We start from the raw sequence: 25,088 nt of genomic DNA, 5'->3' as shown, positions 1-25,088 counted from the left end.
CATAAAGCAAGGATCTTTGTAAAATGGCTAATGCATTTTAAAATTACTTTGGAAATAATATACTAAGAGGGCTCACCTACGAGGCCTATAGAAATTTAGAGTTGATTGGTTAAATTGCTATCAGCGGTGACAATTTATTTCTAACTGTTTCGTTGTTATCATGTTCCTATAGCAATGGATCTAGAAACTGAGACCAACCACTTCTGCTTCACTTGGAAAACGGTTTGGAAGCAGCTTCAAAGGGCCTGCCACTGAGTTGGATCTGCTGTAACTAAAATGTATAACAGGTCAACAAAAAGCCATTGCATCAGACTTAGGCATTTTATGGCACACAGGAAAGCTATATTCATGCTAGCAAGAGAAAGAGAACACAGGAAGAAAATGTTAATGCTCTACATGTCTGTTTTTTGTTTTCTCCAGCAAAAGGCTTCAACTCAGCCAAAGCCTTATTTTATTTATTTAATTTGTATCATTTGTATAGCTACCTCACACAAGGGGCTCGGGGCCACTTACAAGATTGAAAACAAATCTTCTATGTTGGTTAGCATCTGAGGTATATGAAATTGCTATTGCTTTAAAGTCATTGTAGTTGTTTTTTTTTAAAGCCTGGCTAAGCACAATATAGGGTGAGAAAGGAATGATAAAAGCCAATTAAAATGTACAGTTAATTAGTATAAGAGTGGTGGCTCAGTGGGTTAGGACGCTGAACTTGTCGATCAGAAGGTCGGCAGTTTGGCGGGTCGAATCCCGAGTGCCGCGTAGCAGAGTGAGCGCCTGTTACTCATCCCAGCTTCTGCCAACCTAGCAGTTCGAAAGCACGTAAAAATGCAAGTAGAAAAATAGGGACCACTACGGTGGGAAGGTAACAGTGTTCCGTGCGCCTTTGGCGTCTAGTCATGCCAGCCACATGACCACGGAGACGTCCTCAGACAAGCGCTGGCTCTTTGGCTTTGAAACGGAGATGAGCACCGGCCCCTAGAGTTGGAAACGACTAGCACACATGTGCGGGGAAATCTTTACCTTTACCTTTATGAAGCAAATTAAATTCTCCCCATCCCTAATTGATTCTGCTTCTTAATCAGCGTTCTCTCAGCAATTGCTCTTTTCTGTAGCTCTCATAAATTTAAGATCTAATAATCACAAGAAATACCCTAATGGACAGCTACTGCCATGCTTGATTTTTGTGGAGTAAGAACAACTTGCAAGTTACTACCTCAACAAAAGATCAAAACTTACTATGTCTTTGTAAATATAATTAGCTGCACTCAGTTGAAAATTTCCTGGATTCAAATTATGACATTTCTATATCACACTCTGTGGACAAATGATTACTGCATTCATATATCAATCTAAGCATTATTTTTAAACTATGGATTGTTCATTCAGCTAAAATAGTTGGATATATTATCCATTCATGTCAAGCCATATTATGCCTTGTTTGAACCTATTTTTTAAACTTTCTTCCCAATATGAAATGAGAAATACTTCTTCTAAAAATATTTTGTTGAGTTTCATTTCAAATATTATCCATTTTTGTTTCTTCAAGTAAAGAAAACCTGCTTTATTTGAATTGCAATACAAGAACATGGGTTTGTAACATGGGTTTGGCAGATCATGCCAAACAAATCTTATCTCATTTTTTTGACAAAGTGACTAAATTAATAGACGAGTGAAATGCTGTGAACCTAGTACACTTGGATTTCAATAAGGCATTTGACAAAGAAGACCACAACCCATTTCTTGGTAAGCTATAAAAATGTGGGATAGACAACATCACCACCAGTTGGATTTGTAACTGGCTGACAAACCACACTCAACATGTAGCCCTTAATGGAGCTACATCCACATGGAGAGAAGTGTGCAGTGGGGTACCCCAAGATTCTGTCTTAGGCCAAGTACCCTTCAACATGTTCATAAATGAATTAAATGAGGGAATAGAGGGGAACTCATCAAATTTGCAGACAATACCAAGCTGGCAGGAATAGCCAACATCCCAGAAGATAGACTCAAGATCTGGAAGGATCTCAACAAAGTTGGACATTGGGCCCAACAAAATGAAATGCAATGGGGAGAAAAATAAGGTTTTACACTGAGGTAAGAAAAACCAAATGCATAGGTATAGAATAAAGGTAAAGGTAAAGGTAAAGGTTCCCCCGCACATGCCAGCGCTTGTCCGAGGACGTCTCCGTGGTCATGTGGCCGGCATGGCTAGACGCCAAAGGCGCACGGAACGCCGTTACCTTCCCACCGGAGTGGTCCCTATTTTTCTACTTGCGTTTTGACGTGCTTTCGAACTGCTAGGTTGGCAGAAGCTGGGACGCGTAACAGGCGCTCACTCTGTTACACGGCACTCGGGATTCGACCCGCCAAACTGCCGACCTTCTGACAGACAAGCTCAGCATCCTAACCCACTGAGCCACCGCGTCCCTTAGGTATAGAATAGGTGATGCTTTTTTTTTGTGGCTGCAGCATATTGTTGGCTCAATAGCAGCAACTGCAAGAGGGGTCTAGGACTGCTAATGGACAACCACTTACAATATGAGGTGTGCTGCAGCTGCAAAAAAGCCAATTAATTAATAATGGATAGAATCAAGATTACATAAAGTGTTAGTACCACTTCATAACGCCTTGGGAAGACCATTCTTGGAATACTGCATCCAGTTTTGGTCGCCACAATATAAAAAAGATGTTGATACTCTAGAAAGAGTGCAGAGAAGAGCAACAAAGATGATTAGGGGCCTGGAGGTTAAAACATAAAGAATGGTTACAGGAATTGGGTATGTCTAGTCTAGTCTAATAAAAAGAAAGAGGTGACATGATAGCAGTATTCCAATATTTGAGGGGCTGCCACAAAGAAGAGGAGATCAACCTATTTTCCAAAGCCCCTGAAGGCAGGGCAAGAAGCAATGTTGTTGTTAGTTGCGAAGTCGTGTCCGACCCATCGCGACCCTATGGACAACGTTCCTCCAGGCCTTCCTGTCCTCCACCATCCTCCGGAGTCCATTCAAGCTCACACCCACTGCTTCAGTGACTCCATCCAGCCACCTCATTCTCTGTCGTTCCCTTCTTCTATTGCCCTCAATCTTTCCCAGCATTAGGCTCTTCTCCAGTGAGTCCTTCCTTCTCATTAGATGGCCAAAGTATTTGAGTTTTAGCTTCAGGATCTGGCCTTCTAAAGAGCAGTCAGGGTTGATCTCCTCTAGGACTGACCGGTTTGATCGCCTTGCAGTCCAAGGGACTCGCAGGAGTCTTCTCCAGCACCATAGTTCAAAGGCTTCAATTCTTTGGTGCTCCGCCTTTCTTATGGTCCAGCTTTCACTGCCATACATTGCAACTGGGAAGACCATAGCCTTGACTATACGCACTTTTGTTGACAGGGTGATGTCTCTGCTTTTTAGTGTGCTGTCTAGATTTGCCATGGCTTTCCTCCCAAGGAGCAAGCGTCTTTTAATTTCTTGGCTACAGTCCCCATCTGCAGTGATCTTGGAGCCCAGGAAAATAAAATCTGTCACTACCTCCATTTCTTCCCCATCTATTTGCCAGGAGTTGAGAGGGCCGGATGCCATGATCTTGGTTTTCTTAATGTTTAGTTTCAACCCAAGTTTTGCACTCTCCTTCTTCACTCGCAACAAGAGGCTCTTTAGTTCCTCTTCACTTTCTGCCATTAGAGTGGTGTCATCTGCATATCTTAGGTTGTTGATGTTTCTTCCGGCAATCTTAATTCCAACTTTTGATTCATCTAGCCCTGCCTTTCTCATGATGTGCTCTGCATATAAATTAAATAGGCAAGGCGACAGTATACAGCCTTGCCGGACTCCTTTCCCAATTTTGAACCAATCAGTGGTTCCGTGTCCAGTTCTCACTGTTGCTTCTTGGCCCGCATATAGGTTTCTCAAGAGACAAATAAGATGGTCTGGTATGCCCATCTCTTTAAGGACTTGCCACAGTTTGTTATGATCCACACAATCAAAGGCTTTAGCATAGTCAATGAAGCAGAAGTAGATGTTTTTCTGGAACTCTCTAGCTTTCTCCATGATCCAGCGTATGTTAGCAATTTGATCTCTAGTTCCTCTGCCTCTTCGAAATCCTGCCTGTACTTCTGGTAGTTCTCGATCCACATACTGCTGGAGTCTAGCTTGTAGAATTTTGAGCATAACTTTACTAGCATGAGAGATGAGTGCAGTGGTGCGATAGTTTGAACATTCTTTGGCACTGCCTTTCTTTGGAATTGGAATGTAAACTGATCTTTTCCAATCCTGTGGCCACTGTTGAGTTTTCCAAATTTGCTGGCAAATTGAGTGTAGCACTTTTACTGCATCGTCTTTTAAGATTTTGAATAGCTCAGCTGGAATACTGTCACCTCCACTAGCTTTGTTGTTGCTCAGCTTTTCTAAGGCCCACTTCACTTCACATTTTAGGATGTCTGGCTCGAGGTCAGTGACCACCTCATTGTGATTGTCAGGGATGTTAAGCTCATTCCTGTATAGTTCTTCTGTGTAATTTTGCCACCTCTTCTTAATCTCTTCTGCCTCTGTTAGGTCCCTGCCATTTTGGTCCTTTATCATGCCCATTTTTGCATGAAACGTTCCTTTCATCTCTCCAATTTTCTTGAAAAGATCTCTGGTCCTCCCTATTCTATTGTTTTCTTCTATTTCTTTGCATTGTTCATTTAAGAAGGCATTCTTATCTCTTCTAGCTATTCTTTGGAATTCTGCATTCAATTGGGCATATCTTTCTTTTTCTCCCTTGCCTTTCGCTTCCCTCCTTTCCTCAGCTATTTGCAAAGCTTCCTCAGACAGCCATTTTGCTTTCTTGTATTTCTTTTTCTTTGGGATGGTTTTGGTTGCTACCTGTTGTACAATGTTGCAAACCTCTGTCCATAGTTCTTCAGGCACTCTGTCTATCAGATCAAATTCCTTAAATCTATTTGTCACCTCTACTGTATATTGAACAGGGATAGATGGAAACTAATCAAGGAGAGAAGCAACCTACAACTAAGGAGAAATTTTCTGACAGTTAGAACAATTAATCAGTGGAATGACTTGCCTCCAGAAGTTGTGAGTGCTGGACAACCATTTGTCTGAAATGATATAGGGTCTCCTGCTTGAACAGGGGGTTGGGCAAGAAGACCTCCAAGATCCCTTTCAACTCTGTTAAGAACTTAATGTCAGAAAACTTTGCTCTAGGTGTTACTGTCACTGATAAAATCACTGTCAGGAGGAGTATCAAAATTTAACATGGTGGCAACAACCATTCAATCATAGCTATGTCTCTTTTTCACATGCAGCACAATGAACATACAGAAGGGCAAAGCTTCAGTCTTCGAGTCTTTGACCCACTTTCTCAACTAGGATTGAGGTTTTTAGTTTTTTAGGTTTCAGTTTTTTATCACTTCATTACAAAACTATTTTTGTAAATTCTAACTATTGTCAGATTTTTACAGTATCTAGACAGATAAATTATCTAACAGGAAAGGGAGTTCCAAATTACATACATACAATAATGGATCACCTTAGCACAATATATATAAGAAAATCTGCAAAGCAGCTATAAACTGAGAACACTTCACTCGCCATATTGCAGAAATGTCATTGTTATATGCCTATTGCTCTATGAGATTATAATGTAAATCAAACACAAACTTTTAAAATGAAATGATTAAACATCAAACTATTTAATCTGAATATAATGGCAGTCATACAAAACATCAGATTTGCAAATAGGTCAGATTTTAATTTCACAGCAGTTGCTCTACATAATAAATATCATTGAAGATGAACTGAATTGCATAATATGACTGGAGTCTGATTTATTCATTTCTATGTTTTAAGGCAGGCTGATAAACGTACAGTGACCACCAACTTTTGCTCCTGCATCATCCCACAAATACATACTCAAACACAAATCAACATGTATTTTCTTCACAGTTCTCTAGACTTGGAACAGTTTCACACATTAATGTGTTTTCTGCCTCCTCATAATAATTTAAGGGAAAGTTAATTTAAAAAGTGTAATCTAACAGTGACCCTGAAAGACCCTACTGAAATGTTTGTTACAGTTGAAAAGATGTGTCATTTGTATAACTAATTTTGTTTACAATCTGTCTCTTCTGACCCATTTCTTTTTTTTCAGTAAATGAAGATTTTTCAGGGGTGTTTTTTCAGAATTCTAATTTTATATATTAGTTGATATGGAATCTGAACAAACACTCACAAAAAGGAGCCAAATAAACAAAGAAAGAAATCCAGAAAAAATAGTATAATCATTATAATTGTGATGTTAAAATATGTAAACACGGGGAGGAAGTGAACAGAACAATTATACACATTTTAATAGAATCATGGAATTTTAACGCATTTCTATCATACAGTGACCGTAATATTATTTAGATGGGAAAATGATAAAGGCATTGAAAATTCACATGGTACAAACCATAATGTTCAAAAGTTGTTAATGGACATAAGAAAAATCATTTATTTTTGTTAGATTTGTATAATAGAGCTCAACACAAGTAACAAAGCATTTCCTCTTATTTTCCTTACAATAACCACATTGCAATGTAGATTGGGATGGCCTAAAGTCACCCAGGGACTTTAACGTCTACGTCTATCTGAATCTGGGACTCTTTTGTACCCAAGTCCAATACTTTAATCTTTAGTCATTTAGGACCTAAAGTTTGGATACTCATTTGGTTTTCACAGAGCTCATTTTTCATTATTTTATTTGGTACCTACCAAGTCAAGTACCACATTATTTTCATTTGAAGCAAAGCTATATTTCAAAGGAAGGTAACATCATAACAGCAACACAAGCAGGATTACATAAGGCTTGAGTCTTGGATGTATGGCAACTGCCAGGGTCTGTACTCTTCCTCATTTTAGTTTTTCAAAAAATGACTGCAACTAGCATGCTAAAAAGCAAATACCAAATCCACCTTTCCAGATTAAAAAATAATGGTTTTTCCCTTGCATGTACCTCTAAGAGTATTCATAGAAAATGATCGGGGGCTTCAGTCCATTGTTTGATTTAGAAACCTGGCCATTTACCAGGACAACAAAAAGTCTGGTGCAAGCACCCTAGAGTAGAATTTAGGAATCAGTAAGAAGCAATCATCCCAGATTAAAGTTTGGCAAATGGAGAGCTGTTTAATTCAATAAGCCCAGCATAGCCTTCATTTTATACGAGGTTCTCAAAATTCCAGATGTGCCCATTGACTCAAAAAAGAGTAAGGGCCTTCAGATAAAATGCAGAAAAATAATGCAAAGTCAGAATAGTGTAAGGTAAGAAAAGAGAAAGTATGAAATAAGAGACTTACCTTGAATTCTTTTTCAATATTAGCCAGTTTGGCAAGCTCATTGCTAAGTTCTAGAGCAGTGAGGACTGGATCTTCACTAGACAAGGATAGATAGGCTGGACTGGCCAACCCTTTGTATGCATTTATTCTTGATCTAGAATGACTAAAGGAATCAATCTTCTGTTTCTCAGTGCAATCATTGCACTTACAGAAATAATCATGGGGCCTCTCTATTCTTGCCCCTTTTATTAGCAGCATGTGTACCACCTCATACTTCTGACAATGAGCAGCTAAAATGATGGGTGTGATGTCTGGGGAGAAGCGGGTGCCATCTTCATCATAAGAATAAAAGTCATCATCTTGGAGTTCCTGCTCACAGGGGCTCAGAGTTAGCCGCTTGCTAGCTGCAAATCCAGGATGATTCAAGATTGCTTCCACAATCCGGATATATCCTTTGCTGATTGCAAGCAACAGTGCATCTCCAATCCGTGCCAGATTCTCCTTCTTTAACAAAAGTTCTGTCACTTCAAGATGTTCATTGCCTACAGCAAGCTGCAAGGCATTCTGGCCCATATAGTCAACGCAGTTCACATTTAATGTTTTTGACTCTTCCAACATTTTGCGCACCACAGGAATGTTCCCATATTCTGCAGCATCCAGAAAACGCTCTTCCTCAGCTGTGAGGCTTGTGCCCCTGTCATTAAACATAAAAGCTGGACCTCTGATGGCCTGTCGTCTTCCTTTTTCTCTCATCATAGTCACTCGTCTCAAAGAAGGACTTTCATCAATGAACCTACTGAGCAAAAACAGTCATTATGGGAATTTTTCATTGCAGTTTCTCTACAGAATCTAAACCAGCTTTCCCCCCAAACGAGCTCCTTTACCCAATAATCTACTGTTCACGCTTTAACAGTTGGTCCCCTCTAAATAATATTGCATTGTAATGGTAAAGTAGTCTAATTACTTTAAGACCCTGTGTAAATAAAAAATCCACCAGGAATAATTGTCCAAAAGATCTATTTAGAAAGACAAGAATATTCACATGTAGGATATTCATAAGTGTAATTATAGATATCACTCTCTCCCATTAGCGTATTGTATTTTCTCAAACAAGATTAAACTAGATATTTCTGGAAATCAGTGGTATTATATCCACTATGGTGGTCATAATTAGTTTGTCTATCAGAGACAACATAGTTGTATAATCCTGTCAATTAGTTTTAACATTTAGATTCTGTAGTATTTTATTATCTGTGTTTATAGTTAATAGTGAATTATTTCATGTGCTTCTATTGATTTTAGAAAATATCTAGGCTTTTTGAATTTGTACTTTGTAATATATATTTCCCTTCATGGATTACTGCCTTGTCGTGGCGAAGGGGCTTGCGTAATTCAATGAAGCTATGAGCTATGCCGTGCAGGGCCACCCAAGACGGAAAGGTCATAGCAGAGAGTTCTGACAAAACGTGATCCACTGGAGAAGGAAATGGCAAACCACTCCAGTATCTTTACCATGAAAACCCTATGGACAGTACTAAAAGGCAAAACGATATGACGCTGGAAGATGAGCCCCTCAGGTCGGAAGGCGTCCAATATGCTACTGGGGAAGAGCAGAGGGCTAGTACTAGTAGTGCCAGAAAGAATGAAGCGACTGGGCCAAAGCCGAAAGGACGCTCAGCTGTGGATATGTCTGGTGGTGAAAGGAAAGTCCGATGCTGTAAAGATTTTTTCTCCATAGGAACCTGGAATGTAAGATCCATGAATCAAGGAAAGCTGGACGTGGTCAAACAAGAGATGACAAGAATAAACATTGACATCTTAGGTATCAGTGAACTAAAATGGACAGGAATGGGTGAATTTAATTCAGATGACCATCAGGTATACTACTGCGGGCAAGAATCCCTCAGAAGAAATGGAGTAGCCTTCATAGTCAATAAAAAAATAGGAAAAGCAATACTGGGATACAATCCTCAAAATGACAGAATGATCTCAGTTCGAATCCAAGGCAAACCATTCAATATCACAGTAGTCCAAGTCTATGCCCCAACCACCGGTGCTGAAGAGGATGAAATTGACCGGTTCTATGAAGCCCTACAGCACCTTATAGAACTAACACCCAAAAATGATGTCCTTATCATCATGGGGGATTGGAATGCTAAAGTAGGAAGCCAAAAGATAACTGGAATAACAGGCAAGTTTGGCCTTGGAGTGCAAAATGAAGCAGGGCACAGGCTGATAGAATTTTGTCAAGAGAATACGATGGTCATAGCAAACACTCTTTTCCAACAACCCAAGAGACGGCTTTACACATGGACATCACCAGACGGTCAACACAGAAATCAGATTGACTATATGCTCTGCAGCCAAAGATGGAGAAGCTCTATACAGTCAGTAAAAACAAGACCAGGAGCTGACTGTGGCTCAGACCATGAGCTTCTTGTTGCAAAGTTTAGGCTTAAATTAAAGAAAGTAGGGAAAAGCGCTAGGCCAGTCAGGTATGAATTAAATCATATCCCTGTTGAATATACAGTTGAGGTGACAAATAGATTTAAGGAATTGGATCTGATAGACAGAGTGCCTGAAGAACTATGGACAGAGGTTCGCAACATTGTACAACAGGTAGCAACCAAAACCATCCCAAAGAAAAAGAAATGCAAGAAAGCAAAATGGCTGTCTGAGGAAGCTTTGCAAATAGCTGAGGAAAGGAGGGAAGCGAAAGGCAAGGGAGAAAAAGAAAGATATGCCCAATTAAATGCAGAATTCCAAAGAATAGCTAGAAGAGATAAGAATGCCTTCTTAAATGAACAATGCAAAGAAATAGAAGAAAACAATAGAATAGGGAGGACCAGAGATCTTTTCAAGAAAATTGGAGAGATGAAAGGAACGTTTCATGCAAAAATGGGCATGATAAAGGACCAAAATGGCAGGGACCTAACAGAGGCAGAAGAGATTAAGAAGAGGTGGCAAAATTACACAGAAGAACTATACAAGAATGAGCTTAATGTCCCTGGTAATCACAATGAGGTGGTCACTGACCTCGAGCCAGACATCCTAGAATGTGAAGTGAAGTGGGCCTTAGAAAAGCTGAGCAACAACAAAGCTAGTGGAGGTGACAGTATTCCAGCTGAGGTATTCAAAATCTTAAAAGACGATGCAGTAAAAGTGCTACACTCAATTTGCCAGCAAATTTGGAAAACTCAACAGTGGCCACAGGATTGGAAAAGATCAGTTTACATTCCAATTCCAAAAAAAGGCAGTGCCAAAGAATGTTCAAACTATCACACCATTGCACTCATTTCTCATGCTAGTAAAGTTATGCTTAAAATTCTACAAGCTAGACTCCAGCAGTATGTGGATCGAGAACTACCAGAAGTACAGGCAGGATTTCGAAGAGGCAGAGGAACTAGAGATCAAATTGCTAACATACGCTGGATCATGAAGAAAGCTAGAGAGTTCCAGAAAAACATCTACTTCTGCTTCATTGACTATGCTAAAGCCTTTGATTGTGTGGATCATAACAAACTCTGGCAAGTCCTTAAAGAGATGGGCATACCAGACCATCTTATTTATCTCTTGAGAAATCTATATGCGGGCCAAGAAGCAACAGTGAGAACTGGACACGGAACCACTGATTGGTTCAAAATTGGGAAAGGAGTCCGGCAAGGCTGTATACTGTCGCCTTGCCTATTTAACTTATATGCAGAGCACATCATGAGAAAGGCAGGGCTAGATGAATCAAAAGTTGGAATTAAGATTGCCGGAAGAAACATCAACAACCTAAGATATGCAGATGATACCACTCTAATGGCAGAAAGTGAAGAAGAACTAAAGAGCCTCTTGTTGCGGGTGAAGAAGGAGAGTGCAAAACTTGGGTTGAAACTAAACATTAAGAAAACCAAGATCATGGCATCCGGCCCTCTCAATTCCTGGCAAATAGATGGGGAAGAAATGGAGGTAGTGACAGATTTTATTTTCCTGGGCTCCAAGATCACTGCAGATGGGGACTGTAGCCAAGAAATTAAAAGACGCTTGCTCCTTGGGAGGAAAGCCATGGCAAAACTAGACAGCACACTAAAAAGCAGAGACATCACCCTGTCAACAAAAGTGCGTATAGTCAAGGCTATGGTCTTCCCAGTTGCAATGTATGGCAGTGAAAGCTGGACCATAAGAAAGGCTGAGTGCCAAAGAATTGAAGCCTTTGAACTATGGTGCTGGAGAAGACTCCTGCGAGTTCCTTGGACTGCAAGGCGATCAAACCGGTCAGTCCTAGAGGAGATCAACCCTGACTGCTCTTTAGAAGGCCAGATCCTGAAGCTAAAACTCAAATACTTTGGCCACCTAATGAGAAGGAAGGACTCACTGGAGAAGAGCCTAATGCTGGGAAAGATTGAGGGCAATAGAAGAAGGGGACGACAGAGAATGAGGTGGCTGGATGGAGTCACTGAAGCAGTAGGCGTGAGCCTAGATGGACTCCAGAAGATGGTAGAGGACAGGAAGGCCTGGAGGAACATTGTCCATAGGGTTGCGATGGGTCGGAAACGACTTCGCAACTAACAACAACAACAACAATATATATATTAGTTGCATAAAATACTGGTTAGTGACTGAATTACAGTTTGAAAGAAAAATTTTACAAAATGATGTATCATTGGCATTTGACCACAGATAGAAAATATTTAAGACACAAATATTAATGAAACCTGAAGCTTTTCTTTTAGGTATTATGGACAAACCAATTGAAAAACAGTTTGGGACGCTATTTCTTTGCATGGTGACTACTGCAAGGAACGTATATGCTAAACATTGGAAAGAAAGGGAAGTTGACTATTGAATAATGGATTTTAAAACTGAATGATTTAGCAGAGAAGGCAAAACTAACTGCCTTGATTAGAGACAACAGATTAGGCAACTTTTAAGAGACTGGAAGCCATCTGAAGATTAGTGTAATGTTTAGGATAACCTGTTCACTGAGGTTTTTTTCTTTTACATATATATTGTGATTAGATATTGGGTCAATTTGATTATTAGACAGATTTCCACATCTGTGATATTTGTTTATTTAATATAGAATTTTGCTAAATATAGATGGGAAAGTTTATAACTACAGTATTTGTAGACCTGTTACATAAGGGGAGAAGGACATATTAGGTTTTTTATTTATTTTTTAGCATCCAGACATGGTAGATTTCTTAAGTTTAATATTATTTGACATTTGAGATTTTTTTTCTTTTCTTTTTTTGTACACAAGATTTTTTTCCTTTTTGTTCATGTTGGATGTTCATTTTTCTGTTTTTCTGTTTTGTATCTTATTTTTGTTGATAAAAGAAAATAAATATGTTTTTAAAATGTTGGTTAGTGACCTTAATAAAGTTAAAGATTTTTAAAAAGGAAAAAGATAAACCTAATTTACAGTAATAGCATTCACTATACCTTTCCATATCTTTTTATCTTCTTACTCCTTACTTCTACCATGTCCACATAATACTTAATAATAATTGGCTTTTTTAAAAAAAGATTGATCAGATCCATCCTACCACTCTATATTTTTCCTTGAAAGCCAACCTATTTTAGTCCATATCACACCAACTAGGAAATAAATTCAAATTCAAGATGCTATTTCCTGTATCAGAGTTGCTTTATCGATGAGATGAGCAGCATATAAATTTAAGAAATAAAATTTATAGAGAAAAGGTATTACAATGGTTTGCACCATAATTCCAAGCCAAATTAATTTGATATTTTTCTTTTTATTTATTTTTTATTTTATATATTTACATTTTATATAAATAAATACATTTTATTTATTTTATTATGCTGCAATGATAATTGTACCATGTTGCAGTCCCAAAACCTTGTTGAGTGAGCAAAGCTTGCCAAGTCATCTGAAATTTCATTTAACTTTCCAACTGAATTTTTTAAAGAAAGTAACAAATTGCATCTTTCTAAGGCATTTCTCTCCTTTTGAAGTGAAAACATGAAAGTACAATTCTCAAACGGTCATGCATCATCAAACAAAAATAACAGATTACAAAGCAGGACATTCAGTTTTCATACTGCTATAATCAAAATATTCTCAACAGTATATAAGATAAGAAAGGCATCCTGGATATTGAGAAGTTCCCTGAGGATGGACTCCAGCACGAGTCCAAAAGCTTGGATGAACAAACTTCTTATCCTGGTGACCAGCTCAGATTGGATCTTGCAGTATATAAGATACTTCAGTTTAAAGAACCCGTGGCAAATAACATTTAAAATGTATAGGTTAAAAGCAAATAATAAGAACAAAAAACATCTTTACACATTAAATTCCAATCAATCATGAAATGATTGACTTCCAGTAGAAAGAGACTTACATTTAAATCGCACATGTATATCCTTACTGAAAGTTTAATAAAATTAACTTATGGAAACAGGAAGTGTAACTCTGTTGGAAGTAAATGGCAATTATCCAGTATCATTACTTTTTTATGATGGTGTGAAATTTTATGTATCAAGCCGGGAGCACTTCTACTTTGTAGTCATGTATCTTTCTGCATGGTTCCTTAAACAAGCATTACTGCACATCAAAGGTGGAAAATATCTTCCACCTTGGGAAGCCCTGAAAAATACAAAGACTAGAAAGGGCCGGAATTTTAGTCCCCTCTGAGCTAATATTTCTGCTTGAGTTTTCATCCATTCTGACACATTGTGGTGTGTTCACCCACATTGGCTTTCTTGAAAACTTTGTAATTTGGAAATTTGCCACTAGATTTTTGGCAGCACAATATCCAGGGGATCTGGGGCCAAAAAAATTAGAGAAGAACTACAGCAACTATGTACTGCTTATTCCAGATGTACTATGGGCTGCTTATTCCAGATGTACTTTTTTATATACCCTCAAGTTTATTTCACTGCTTCCTTCATTCTAACAAATGTTGACTGACTAAAGGAATGTAAATTTTAAAATTAAATAATATGATCATAATATTTTACTTTTTATAAAAGAACCATCCACACATCAATCTAACTTAAGGTGCAAAATTACACAGCATAAAAGAAATATTATACAGTACTAAATTTGTAAATGTTTACATATATGGACTTTTTATAAAAGTACATTATTATTTAAAATGATAAATATATATTTCTGCTCTGTTTTGAAGGCTAACTAATACAATTGTATTATTTAACCATATAACTGCAATCCTGAAACCAGTTATTACTGTTAAATAACTGCCAAACATATTTAAAAGCACATTAATGCTACATTAATTAAATTGCTCTCAATTGTTGCAGCTAAAACATTAAAGCAGGTTTATGCAACTTGGTGTCTTCCAGATATGTTGGATTATAATCTCTACCATGAGGAATTATTGATTCTACTGACTGGATATTGAAATCCCATATTTCCTGTGGGTACTGGACTAGGAAATGTCTTCAACCACCCTTTTAAAAATCTACTTTGACATAATACTCTTATCTTATTGAATATAACTGTGAGATATTACTCTTAAATTAAATTAAATAACCCTTAAATTGATAGTAAAATTAAATCATTATATATAATTTGCCTCTGACTACCCATCACTAAGAAAGAAAGGCTTGTGAAAACTATTGCCCTCAAAGTCTTCTTGTTGTTCACTATGGGGCATGATGTTGGATGAAACTGCTTTTGATATGACTCAGATTTATTCCTTTTTTATCATTATACCAACTATCAGATCCAATAAAGGTGTATCAGTTCTCCATCTGGTTACTTCTCAAAGAAAACCTGGTAATTTTCTATAAGAGCAAATGATAAAAAAAGTGTGGCAGATCCTGCAAAGGCCTTTAAATACATGGTTTGATAGTAAATGGAATTCTAGAAATAAGTTAAAGGTCTCATCATTTTAGGATGATTAATCATTTATAAGAAACCTTCAAATTTTGAGCTTAGTTTGGCTAAAAAGAATAGGAGCTTTTAAATAAATTAGCAATGTTAGTCTAATGCTAGCAATGGAAATAAATATTTTTGGGATTTGAGCCAGTTTTAGGATTTCCTAAAGTGGAGAGAATACAAGATGGATTGTAGAATTCTTTTTTTTACCAGGAACGTTCTATGCAATACCAAATCATTAGAATCCAACATCGCTATGATTGCTCTTTTACATTTGGATGAGTATCACCATAAACACAATCACCAGGAATATAATCACCATTTAATTGGTACTGCTTTTAGTATTATGCTTTGCCATACCAGCTTCATTAGTATGTGGTACATGCTTCTAAGCACATGAGCTGCAATCTAAGAAGCTTCCAAATTCCAGCCATCAATATCTCAAGCCTTTAGAATGCAAGACTAAATTAATTTAGAATAGTGCCACATTCTTGTTACCTTAGGTGTTTGTGGAATTCAGAGTATCATAATTATCGACATTTTTATATGTTTGAAAATTTAAAATTTAAAAAGCTTCTCGATTTACCAATGACTCCAATTGCTGAGCTCACCTGTGGAACTACTGCACTATCAATTAACAATGATTAGAAAAAAGAAATCAAAGAAATTTGCTACTGTCACTTGTGTTCTCCAACCCTTGATTGTGGTTTCTGTACATTTGCCTGGTAACCTGTTAAACAAAAATCCTTCTAAAAGAACATGGGGAGATGTTGAGAGACGACGAATGGTAAAAAATTCAAATGAAAAACCCTGGATGTAATAGCTCCATTATAATGTATTAGCAAATACACATTCAAAAGCCTTTCATAGCTGAAGTGGAAAGAGAAGAAAAGAAGAATGAAAAGAAAACAGCAGTTATAAACTACTCATGGCAAATACCAAGATAGGGGAATTTCCATGAACAAATCTAAACTTCTATGAAAAAGGGGAGAGAAAATTTATTGTAAATGCTGTTTAATTCAAAGATAAAAATTTAAAGCTATGTACAGGTACAGAAAGGCAGGAGATAAAGCAAGAATGCTGTCCAGAGTCATGCTTTTTTTGGGGGGGCATACAAATATGATAAATAAATAAAAGAAAAATAAATCCCTTCCCCAAAAAAAGCCTATTGTCCGATGGGCTGCAAAGGTATGGCAGATGCAATAATTCCAGAAATAATGATATCTCAAACAAAAACCCTGCTTTTTATCATTTGGGAATATGCTGAGAAGGAAAAATGCAATGATCGTGAAAAGGTTTTAAGTTGTGCAAATTGTTAGTAGGGAGGGGCATGTGGCTTTGTATGGAAAGAGATTAATAGAACACTTCTAAAATGCAGTTCTGGAAGAAAACATTTGTAAGAAACAGAGTTGCTGATTCTTTAAGGGACCATTCATATAATAATGTAAAATAGTAAAGATAACATACAAATCTACTAAATATTTGACTCTAACTTATTCCTGAGGACATACAGGAATATTCCTGAGGTTTGAAGTATACAATGGTACACATCAGATTATGAAACAAACTTCTAACTGGTATTCAGACAGAATCCCAATATCTCTGATATCTCACTAGTTCAGCACATCCTATTACACTGATTGAGAAGCAAAGATAACATCACATCTGTTGGTACAGCAGAACTTATCAGAATGAGGCAGATTTCAGAAAATACATTCCAATAAACAGCCTTCAAGAAACTGAAATACAAAATACAAGCCTGAAATTAGTATTTGGATGGGATTTCACCAGGATTCCTCAGAATTAAAGACTAGACTCTAACACAGGGACAGGAGGATGAAGAGAAGAAAAAAGGGGGACAATGTACAATTACTTTTATACTGTCACCAAGAAAACCATATATGTACATGTCATTAGGACTTGACTGTACTTGAAACAAACTTGACTATTAGTCCTCTTTCACATATAAATCATATTAGAAAATCAAATTATTTCATTATTTCATTATTTTATTGAAATTACAGTTAATCTGTAACTTTCCAATTGACGGTAGTACTTAGAAGTGCTACACTGCAATAACACCTAATTCTTAAATAGGCTACATATTCATTTTCTAATATTGTCATAGAAGAAATGAGTATAACATAGCACCTCTTAACATAAAAAAATCAGTGTTATAGAAAAGCGGAACATCAGTATATGGATGCAAGATCTCAGAAGAGAAACTGACCTAGTTGATCTGATTTATTTGGTTCCTATAGCTGGGAATTGTGCTTTATAGGATAGAATCCAGCACACAACTTCACTGCCTCTTAGAAGTAATTGCTATGCATAACTGCAATCACTTTGGCAAATTACAAAGAGTGTCTGTCAGCTCACACTGTGGCCCATAAATTATGAAACCTCTCTACAGAGACAAATTGCAGGTAGCCCTAGTCACCCTGTCAACAAAAGTGTGTATAGTCAAGGCTATGGTCTTCCCAGTTGCAATGTATGGCAGTGAAAGTTGGACCATAAAAAAGGCTGAGCGCCAAAGAATTGAGGCCTTTGAACTCTGGTGCTGGAGAAGATTCCTGCGAGTCCCTTGGACTGCAAGGCGATCAAACCGGTCAGTCCTAGAGGAGATCAACCGTGACTGCTCTTTAGAAGGCCAGATCCTGAAGCTAAAACTCAAATACTTTGGCCACCTAATGAGAAGGAAGGACTCACTGGAGAAGAGCCTAATGCTGGGAAAGGTTGAGGGCAAGAGAAGAACAGGACAGAGAATGAGGTGGCTGGATGGAGTCACTGAAGCAATAGGTGTGAGCCTAAATTGACTCCAGAAGATGGTAGAGGACAGGAAGGCCTGGAGGAACGTTGTCCATAGGGTCGCGATGGGTCGGATACGACTTCACAGCTAACAACAACAACAACCTTGACTTACAACAGTTCATTTAGTGACTGGACTGAAAAAAGTGTCTTATTATTCTTTATCACATTTACCACCATTGCACCATCCTCCTGGTGATATGATCAAAATTTGGATGCTTGAAACTGGTTCATATTTAACATGGCTGCAGTTTCCTGGGTCATGTGATCCCTTTGTGACCTTTTGACAAGCAAAGTCAATGGGGAAACTAGATTCACTTAACAACCGTGTTACTAACTTAACAACTGCAGTGATACCTTTAAAACTGTGGGAACATTGTAAAATGGGGCAAAAGTCACTTAAAAAACTTCTCACTTAGCAACAGAAATTTTGGGCTCAATTGTGGTTGTAAGTCAAGGACTCCCTGTATATAGTCTATTTTACACTAAAATAAACCATTATCTCTAGAGATAAATGTTGCAGACATGAATAGCAATAGAAATCTGACTGTCTTGCTACACAAGACTCTTTTAAACTAAAACACTATACCCTATACGTATAAAACACCTCCTCATATAAGAATAAAGCTTCAGAAATCCCAGCTAATCATTCAATATGCTGGTTAGGAACTGTAGCTTTTGTCATTTGTCAAAGGTACATTATTTTTATTTGAACTGCTATCATGTTCTGTAAAAAATGACTCCTTACTAAAATGCTCTTTAAAATGACGATATAGAAAAGATTAGATCAGAAGTCAATTTTTAAAGCCTCAGGCACAACGGTGAAATAATCTAGAAACTACTTCCTTCCTATGCCAGTATCACCTTAAATATTACATGTTTTCATGTACAAATGCCAGAATCTCATACAATATTTCATTTATTCCGTCTTTCTACACATTAGGGGTTGTTGTTGTTGTTTTTTTTAAAAAAAAAATCAGCTTCGATTGCAGTTGTCCTCAGCCCCTGCTCATTGATGTCATCCTGATTTGTGAGCATGGCAGGCTTTATAGGCAAAGTCACGGCTTTTTCTCAGGTAGTTTTGCTATTGTTCTCTTTTAGCCAATAAGGAAAGCACCCACTAATAACATCAGTGAAGAAGAAGTGGGATGGATCTGATTTCAGGACATCACTGGAATTCTCAAGGCTGTTCTATCTGCATCTCCTCCCATAATTGAACAGCTCCCAGTTTAAAATACCGTAGTTTCCGGCGTATAAGACTACTTTTTAACCCATGAAAATCTTCTCAAAAGTCAGGGGTCGTCTTATACGCCCAGTCGTCTTATACGCCTGAAAATACAGTAATGTGAAGGAAGCAAAGATACAGAAAGGCAATATAAGAGAAGTAGCTCCAGAGAGGACAGAAGCACACAGCGCTGGGATTGAGATAATTATCTGTTGTGAGAAGAATTAGCCAAAAATGACTAACTCCTGACCAATCAGTCTTCTTCTTCAGGAAAAGGAAGTTACTGAAACTGACAAACACAGGGAAAGAAGCAAATAAGTACAAAACTTGAGAAAGGTGGGAATGTTAAAACTTACATTTCAGAGCAGTGTAAAATGGAATAACTCTCTCTCTCTCTCACACACACACACACACACACATACATCTTGTTCAAACAGAAATAGCAAAACTTTGGGGAACTTGAACAAGAGTTGATGTCAAAAGCGGCAAGGTGAATATAAAAGGAAGACAAGAAATGAAGTGCTAATAAATAGGACAAATGCTGTGAGAGGGAAATAATTGTGATGGGGGGGGGGTAATGCCCTCACTTCCAAGCACTCTCAAAATAGGCCTCCAATCTCACCTTCAACATGCAGCTACCTTATCTCCATAATGAATGGCAAAGTATTACATATTTTACAAACCTTGCACCATTAGTGGGATTGTGTTAGCTTCACAGAAAAGGTAATACATCCAAAATGGTACACTATGAGAACTTAAGTCTGGGATAAATATTGTATGTCCCAAAGGGAAGATCAGTGTCTTTGATATACAACAGTAAGACTGAAGTAGTGGCAAGGTTTTTTACTACTCCTGAGTTTGACAATATCAATGCAAAGATTAGATAGATAGATTGATATATATACTGTATATATGCATGCATATTCATATACATACATTATATGTAATCCTCAACATGACCACAATTGAGCCCAAAATTTCTATTGTTAAGTGAGACCTTTGTTAAGTTGTCTTTTGCTCCATTTTATGACTGTTCTTGCCATAGCTGTTAACTGAATCACTGTAGTTGTTAAGTTAGTAGCACGGTTCTTAAAAAGGTGGTTGCATGATCCCAGGACACTTCAACCATCATAAATATGAACCAGTTGCAAAGCATCTGAATTTTGGTCACATGACCATGGGGATGTTGCAAAGATCACAAGTGTGAAAAATGGTCATAGTTGCCATTGTAACCTGAACAATCACTAAATGAACTGTTACAAGTCAAGGAACACAAACACACACACATACACACACTGTAGTTAAAATCTTTCTAATTAAAAGTTACAATCATAGGTACATTATCTTACTGTAATTTATTTCATCATTGCTGATTAATTTTTCTTGCCATATAGACATACAAGGCAAGCTGAAGGAAAGGTAATTTTGTAACCAGAAGCATAGCAAAATGATTACACCAATTGAAGAGCCTGAACTGACACAGTAACTGGAGTTTCTTTCTTGGCAGCTATTCTGGTGGCTGGAGAAAAACACCCCTGACTCATCTGTTCCTATTAAATAAATGTTCTCATTGTCAATTAAATGTATTCAGCAGAATATTAGAACTGAATTAATGTCTCACAATTCCTTAAAGTAAATTTGGAGAAAGGTTTTACGAATCCTTCTCACTTGGACACTTCATATATATATTTTTTACAATTATATTATATGGAGAACCAGTGTGGTGTAAAGGTTCTAGTTCTGCCTTAGGCATGAAAAACTGGCTGGGTGTCTTTGAGCTAGTCACACTCTCTCAGCCCTACTCATCTCACAGGGTTGTTATTGTGGAGAAAATAGGAGAGAGACGTATGAGGAATGTTTGCCACCTTGAGTTGCTTATAAAGAAAGGTAGAATAAAATAAATAATCAATTTAAAGTGGTTATTAATATAAATTATTTTTAAGAAATAAAAGGAAGATTTGGAAAAAAATTGTAAACAGGACAGCTACCAAATTCTGATATCTTATCGAAACTGCTTGAAATGTTCTCAAGAATGAGTTGTTTTTATAAAAAAAGCACATGGAAATGGACTGGAAGGAGCATTGGGTTGCTTTGGGCATCCTTTGCCAACCTTGTACTCTCGGATGGTGCTAATTGCAATTCTCAGGATTTTTAGCTGGGAATTTGGGGAACTAAAAATTTGGAAGCTACAGTGTGGAAGTTCCTACACTAGAGAAAAGTGGTTTTGCAAACTCCTGACCAAGATGCTGCAGAATCATCTATATTCCACTGCAACAAGCTAGCAAAACTACTTCCCAACATTGTTTGAATTACGTCTTATGTCTTCTATTCATAGTATAGAGTCAGGCTGAACAGAGAAGGTAACTAACACAAATGTATTCTGAGATGTCTGGGAACTATCTGTGATTACTCAGTCCCAGAAAAAATGTCTCTTTTCAACAATTGTGGAACTTTCTTTTATTATTGTTCATGCTTCAATAAGCCTAAACTCTGTTCCATTAGGTTTCCTGTGGCTCTTACAACTTCCCTCCCCCCCCCTGCACAAACCCAGAAAAATCCACAAAGGAGAAAAAGTTAAATTTCACAATGTCATTTGACTGGCATATCCAGGAAATACTCTGACTGGTATATCTAAGCCAGCAACATTGTATCTTATAAGAAATTGCAACTTTATGATTCTATTCTAAGATCTGTACCTTCCATGCTTGACTTCTCGGCTGCCTTTTCCATTGTTTTCCTACAGCTGTTTATTTGGATATATCCTGATACAATGATAGAATTAGCAGCTTATATAAAAGCGCATTATGGTAGTTTTATGGTTTAGTTTGATACCATCCAATTATGATCCATGATTAAAATAAATATGGCTATGTATGACATGTGAAAAGAAGTGTTTGAGTGATCTAAATCATACTACCTTTTACCCAGAAACTGTGAAGGGACAGTATTGATCTTTGTATATAGAGCCCTGCTTAGTCCAACCTGACATTCCAAATCAGTAGACTAGAATGGGGGTCCCCAACCCCTGGTCCATGGACCAGTACCAGCTCGTGGCATGCCAGCAACCGGTCCACACAAACAAGCAAAAACCCATCCTTGGGATGCAGGCAGCACACAAAACCACACACTCTCCAGTCTGCGGAAAACCTTTCTCCACAGAACCAACCCTGGTGCCCAACAGGCTGGGGACTTCTGGACTAGGATGTGTGAGTATGTGTGCTAAATTATAATTCCTTAACCAATAGTCCCCAACCCCTGGTCCATGGACCAGTAGCTGCTCGTGGCATGCCAGCAAACAAGCAAAAACCCATCCTTGGGATGCAGGCAGCACACAAAACCACACACTCTCCAGTCTGCGGAAAACCTTTCTCCACAGAACCAGTCCCTGGTGCCTAACAGGCTGGGGACTTCTGGACTAGGATGTGTGAGTATGTGTGCTATACAGTATTATAATTCCTTAACCAATAGTCCCCACCCCTTTTAATTTCAAATATTTATATCCTACAGTTTATATTTTAAAAACAAATACTTCACCATTTCTAGTTGGCTACTTTGTAAGTCACTGCATGACTGAAACTGGGGCAATCAGATATATTGAAATTTGTTGGTGACAGACCTATCTGATATTTCCATTGTTACTGATTCCCCCCCTTCCTTGCACAATATGGGACTCCAGCATCAAGACACTGAGAATACTACTTCTGTTAGAATCTAAATTTTGAAAGTTCTCTCAAAGATTCTCAGTCACACATATTTGAGGGAGGGGGAATCAATTATATTGTGCATAGCCTTTGTTTGTTAGGACTGCCTCTTTAAAAAAAACAGTCATTCCATGAGAAAGAAAAATCCTACAACTGTAAAAAAAAATCATGCAAGGATCCTTAGTCTAAAGCAGGGATCTTCAAACTTGGCCCTTTTATGACTTGTGGACTTCAACTCCCAGAATTCCTCAGCCAGCTTTGCTGGCTGAGGAATTCTGGGAGTTGAAGTCCACAAGTCATAAAAGGGCCAAGTTTGAAGACCCCTGGTCTAAAGGGGCAACCTCAGAACTTGTTAAAATAGGCAAGTCCAGTCCATCTGTGCAGGAAAGAGAAGAGTCAAACTTCGAGATGCCAGAATTAAATTAGGAGAGTACAAAAAAAAAAAAGTACGGACGACCACAGAATAAAAAGTGGTATCAGTTCCCAATTCTTGAATTAGCTAAAGACCAACAAATGGCGATTTAGGAATTCCCGCGGGCCATTACCCCACACTCCTCCGACACAACTCCTCAACATTTCCCTCTCCCGTTAACCGCACAAGGAGCTTCCTCCCCTTGAAATATTTATCCCTCATATTTCTTCTTCCCTTGAAAGGCATTCGACAGCTGCCCCACAACTCCTGGGAGCTGCCACGGCTGGTTCTCGCGGACAGAGGGCGGCCGCTTTGCCCCGTCGTCCGATGCGACAAAGGGAAGCCCAGAGCCCGTTACGGGATCTCCCTCCCTCCGAGAAGAGGCGCGCTCTCACCCCCTTAGCCCGGGCAGACTTTAAAAGCTTACACATTGCCCACCACTGGCAGGGGCGGGTAGCAGCCGGACGTTTCTCGCTGGGTTTTCACTGCCTGGTGCTGGGGAGGCTCCAGCCCGCCATTGACCCCCCTCCACCCTCGACGTGCTCGGGGTTGCTGTGAGAGCGGCGGCAACGGGGACTCTTCTTCAGAGGCGCCTTCCTCCTCTTCCTCTTCCTCCTCCTCCTCCTCCTCCTCGTCGCCCTGCTGCTGCTGCTGGGTGAAGGTCACGTTTTCCCGCTCCTTAATTTTTTTGCCCGTGCCGGACATGCCGCGGCGGCGCTTCGGCTTCAGCTCGGGAGGCGCCGGCCGCCCCTCCGCTCAGCTGCTGGTAGGTGCTGAGGGGCAAAAGAGAAGCAGAAGGCGGCGGCGCCGGCGCCGGCGAGCGAGCAGCCAGCCAGTCAGCCGCTGGAGAAGCTGCAAATGTTTCCTCCCGGCCGCTTTCGACTCCGCGAGCGCCGCGAATCTGAGAGGGAAGCCTAACAAGAGTCCGACTAAGGGCAGAGAAAGCCTGGGAACTGGAAAGGCAGAAACGAGGCTCCGCTGTTACCGCCGCGCCTTTTCACCGCCTCGTGCTGGGGCTGAGCCTGAGGGACGGAAGGCGCCGGAGGGCGTCCGCCATCTGAAGGTAACAGTCCGTCAGCGGTCAGAAGACGGGGGGGGGCAGGACTCCTTCGTCCCTCCCGATCAGCAACATCCGCACCAAGGCGAGGAAGGGCGACGCCGGGCAGTTAGGGAACCGGCGGCAGGCGCCGCTAGAAAAAGAAATTCCGGCCGCGCTGCAACTTGGCCGCTGCGCGCAAAATGCTCTCCGAGCAGCCGGCTTCCAGAGCTCTAGCCTTCAAGGCGCGCGTTTGCTAATGGCATCGGCTCACCCACGTGTACTACTTTTTAAAGAGGCGAGCATCCCTTCCAGTGTGAGACGTGATATCACCTGCCTGTCAGCGGTGCCCTTCCGCCTTTTCCCTCAGGCAAACAGGCCGGTCCCTTGTGCAAATCGACAAATGCAGTTTCCACCCATCACGAGAAAAGAGCCCGTTCGGCATCTTCCCAGCTCCGCGGCCCTTTTTTTTTTTTTACTAACTGTCCTTGAATGAAGGAGGAACTTCACGCGTGTAAGAACCCATCGAGAATTTCAGTTCTGTCTCCTTTCTTTTTACTGTAGGCGGTGCAGGAAGCAGTTGTAAGATACTAGAGGACAAAACGAACCAGGCTTTGCATTTTGTCCTTGGGTACTGCTTACCTTGCTTCCTCTCGGGGGCTGGGGAGCACCGTCAGTGGGACTCCTTTATCTCGCCCATCATTTTCTGGATGTGCAGTGGGCAAAGCACAATTGTATCCTTCACTATGAGCTGCCA

The 25,088-nt window shown here is 39.2% G+C and overlaps 1 protein-coding gene across 1 annotated transcript in view; it reads right to left on the bottom strand.

Moving 5' to 3' along the window:
* TRPC3 (transient receptor potential cation channel subfamily C member 3) overlaps nt 1–24,000 on the bottom strand; it is a gene marked incomplete at its 5' end in the record, with an annotated part of 55,045 nt that extends 31,045 nt beyond the window's left edge. The window contains 2 exons of the mRNA XM_081333236.1: nt 7,316–8,090; nt 23,723–24,000. Of these exons, the coding sequence (XP_081189362.1) occupies nt 7,316–8,090; nt 23,723–24,000 (1,053 nt within the window). The remainder of the gene's footprint in view (nt 1–7,315; nt 8,091–23,722) is intronic.
* Nucleotides 24,001–25,088: the final 1,088 nt, after the last annotated feature.

Source organism: Vipera berus (assembly GCF_964194415.1).
Source record: "Vipera berus genome assembly, chromosome: 7".
Lineage (NCBI taxonomy): Eukaryota > Metazoa > Chordata > Lepidosauria > Squamata > Viperidae > Vipera > Vipera berus.
This window is presented reverse-complemented; position numbering and strand designations above follow the sequence as displayed.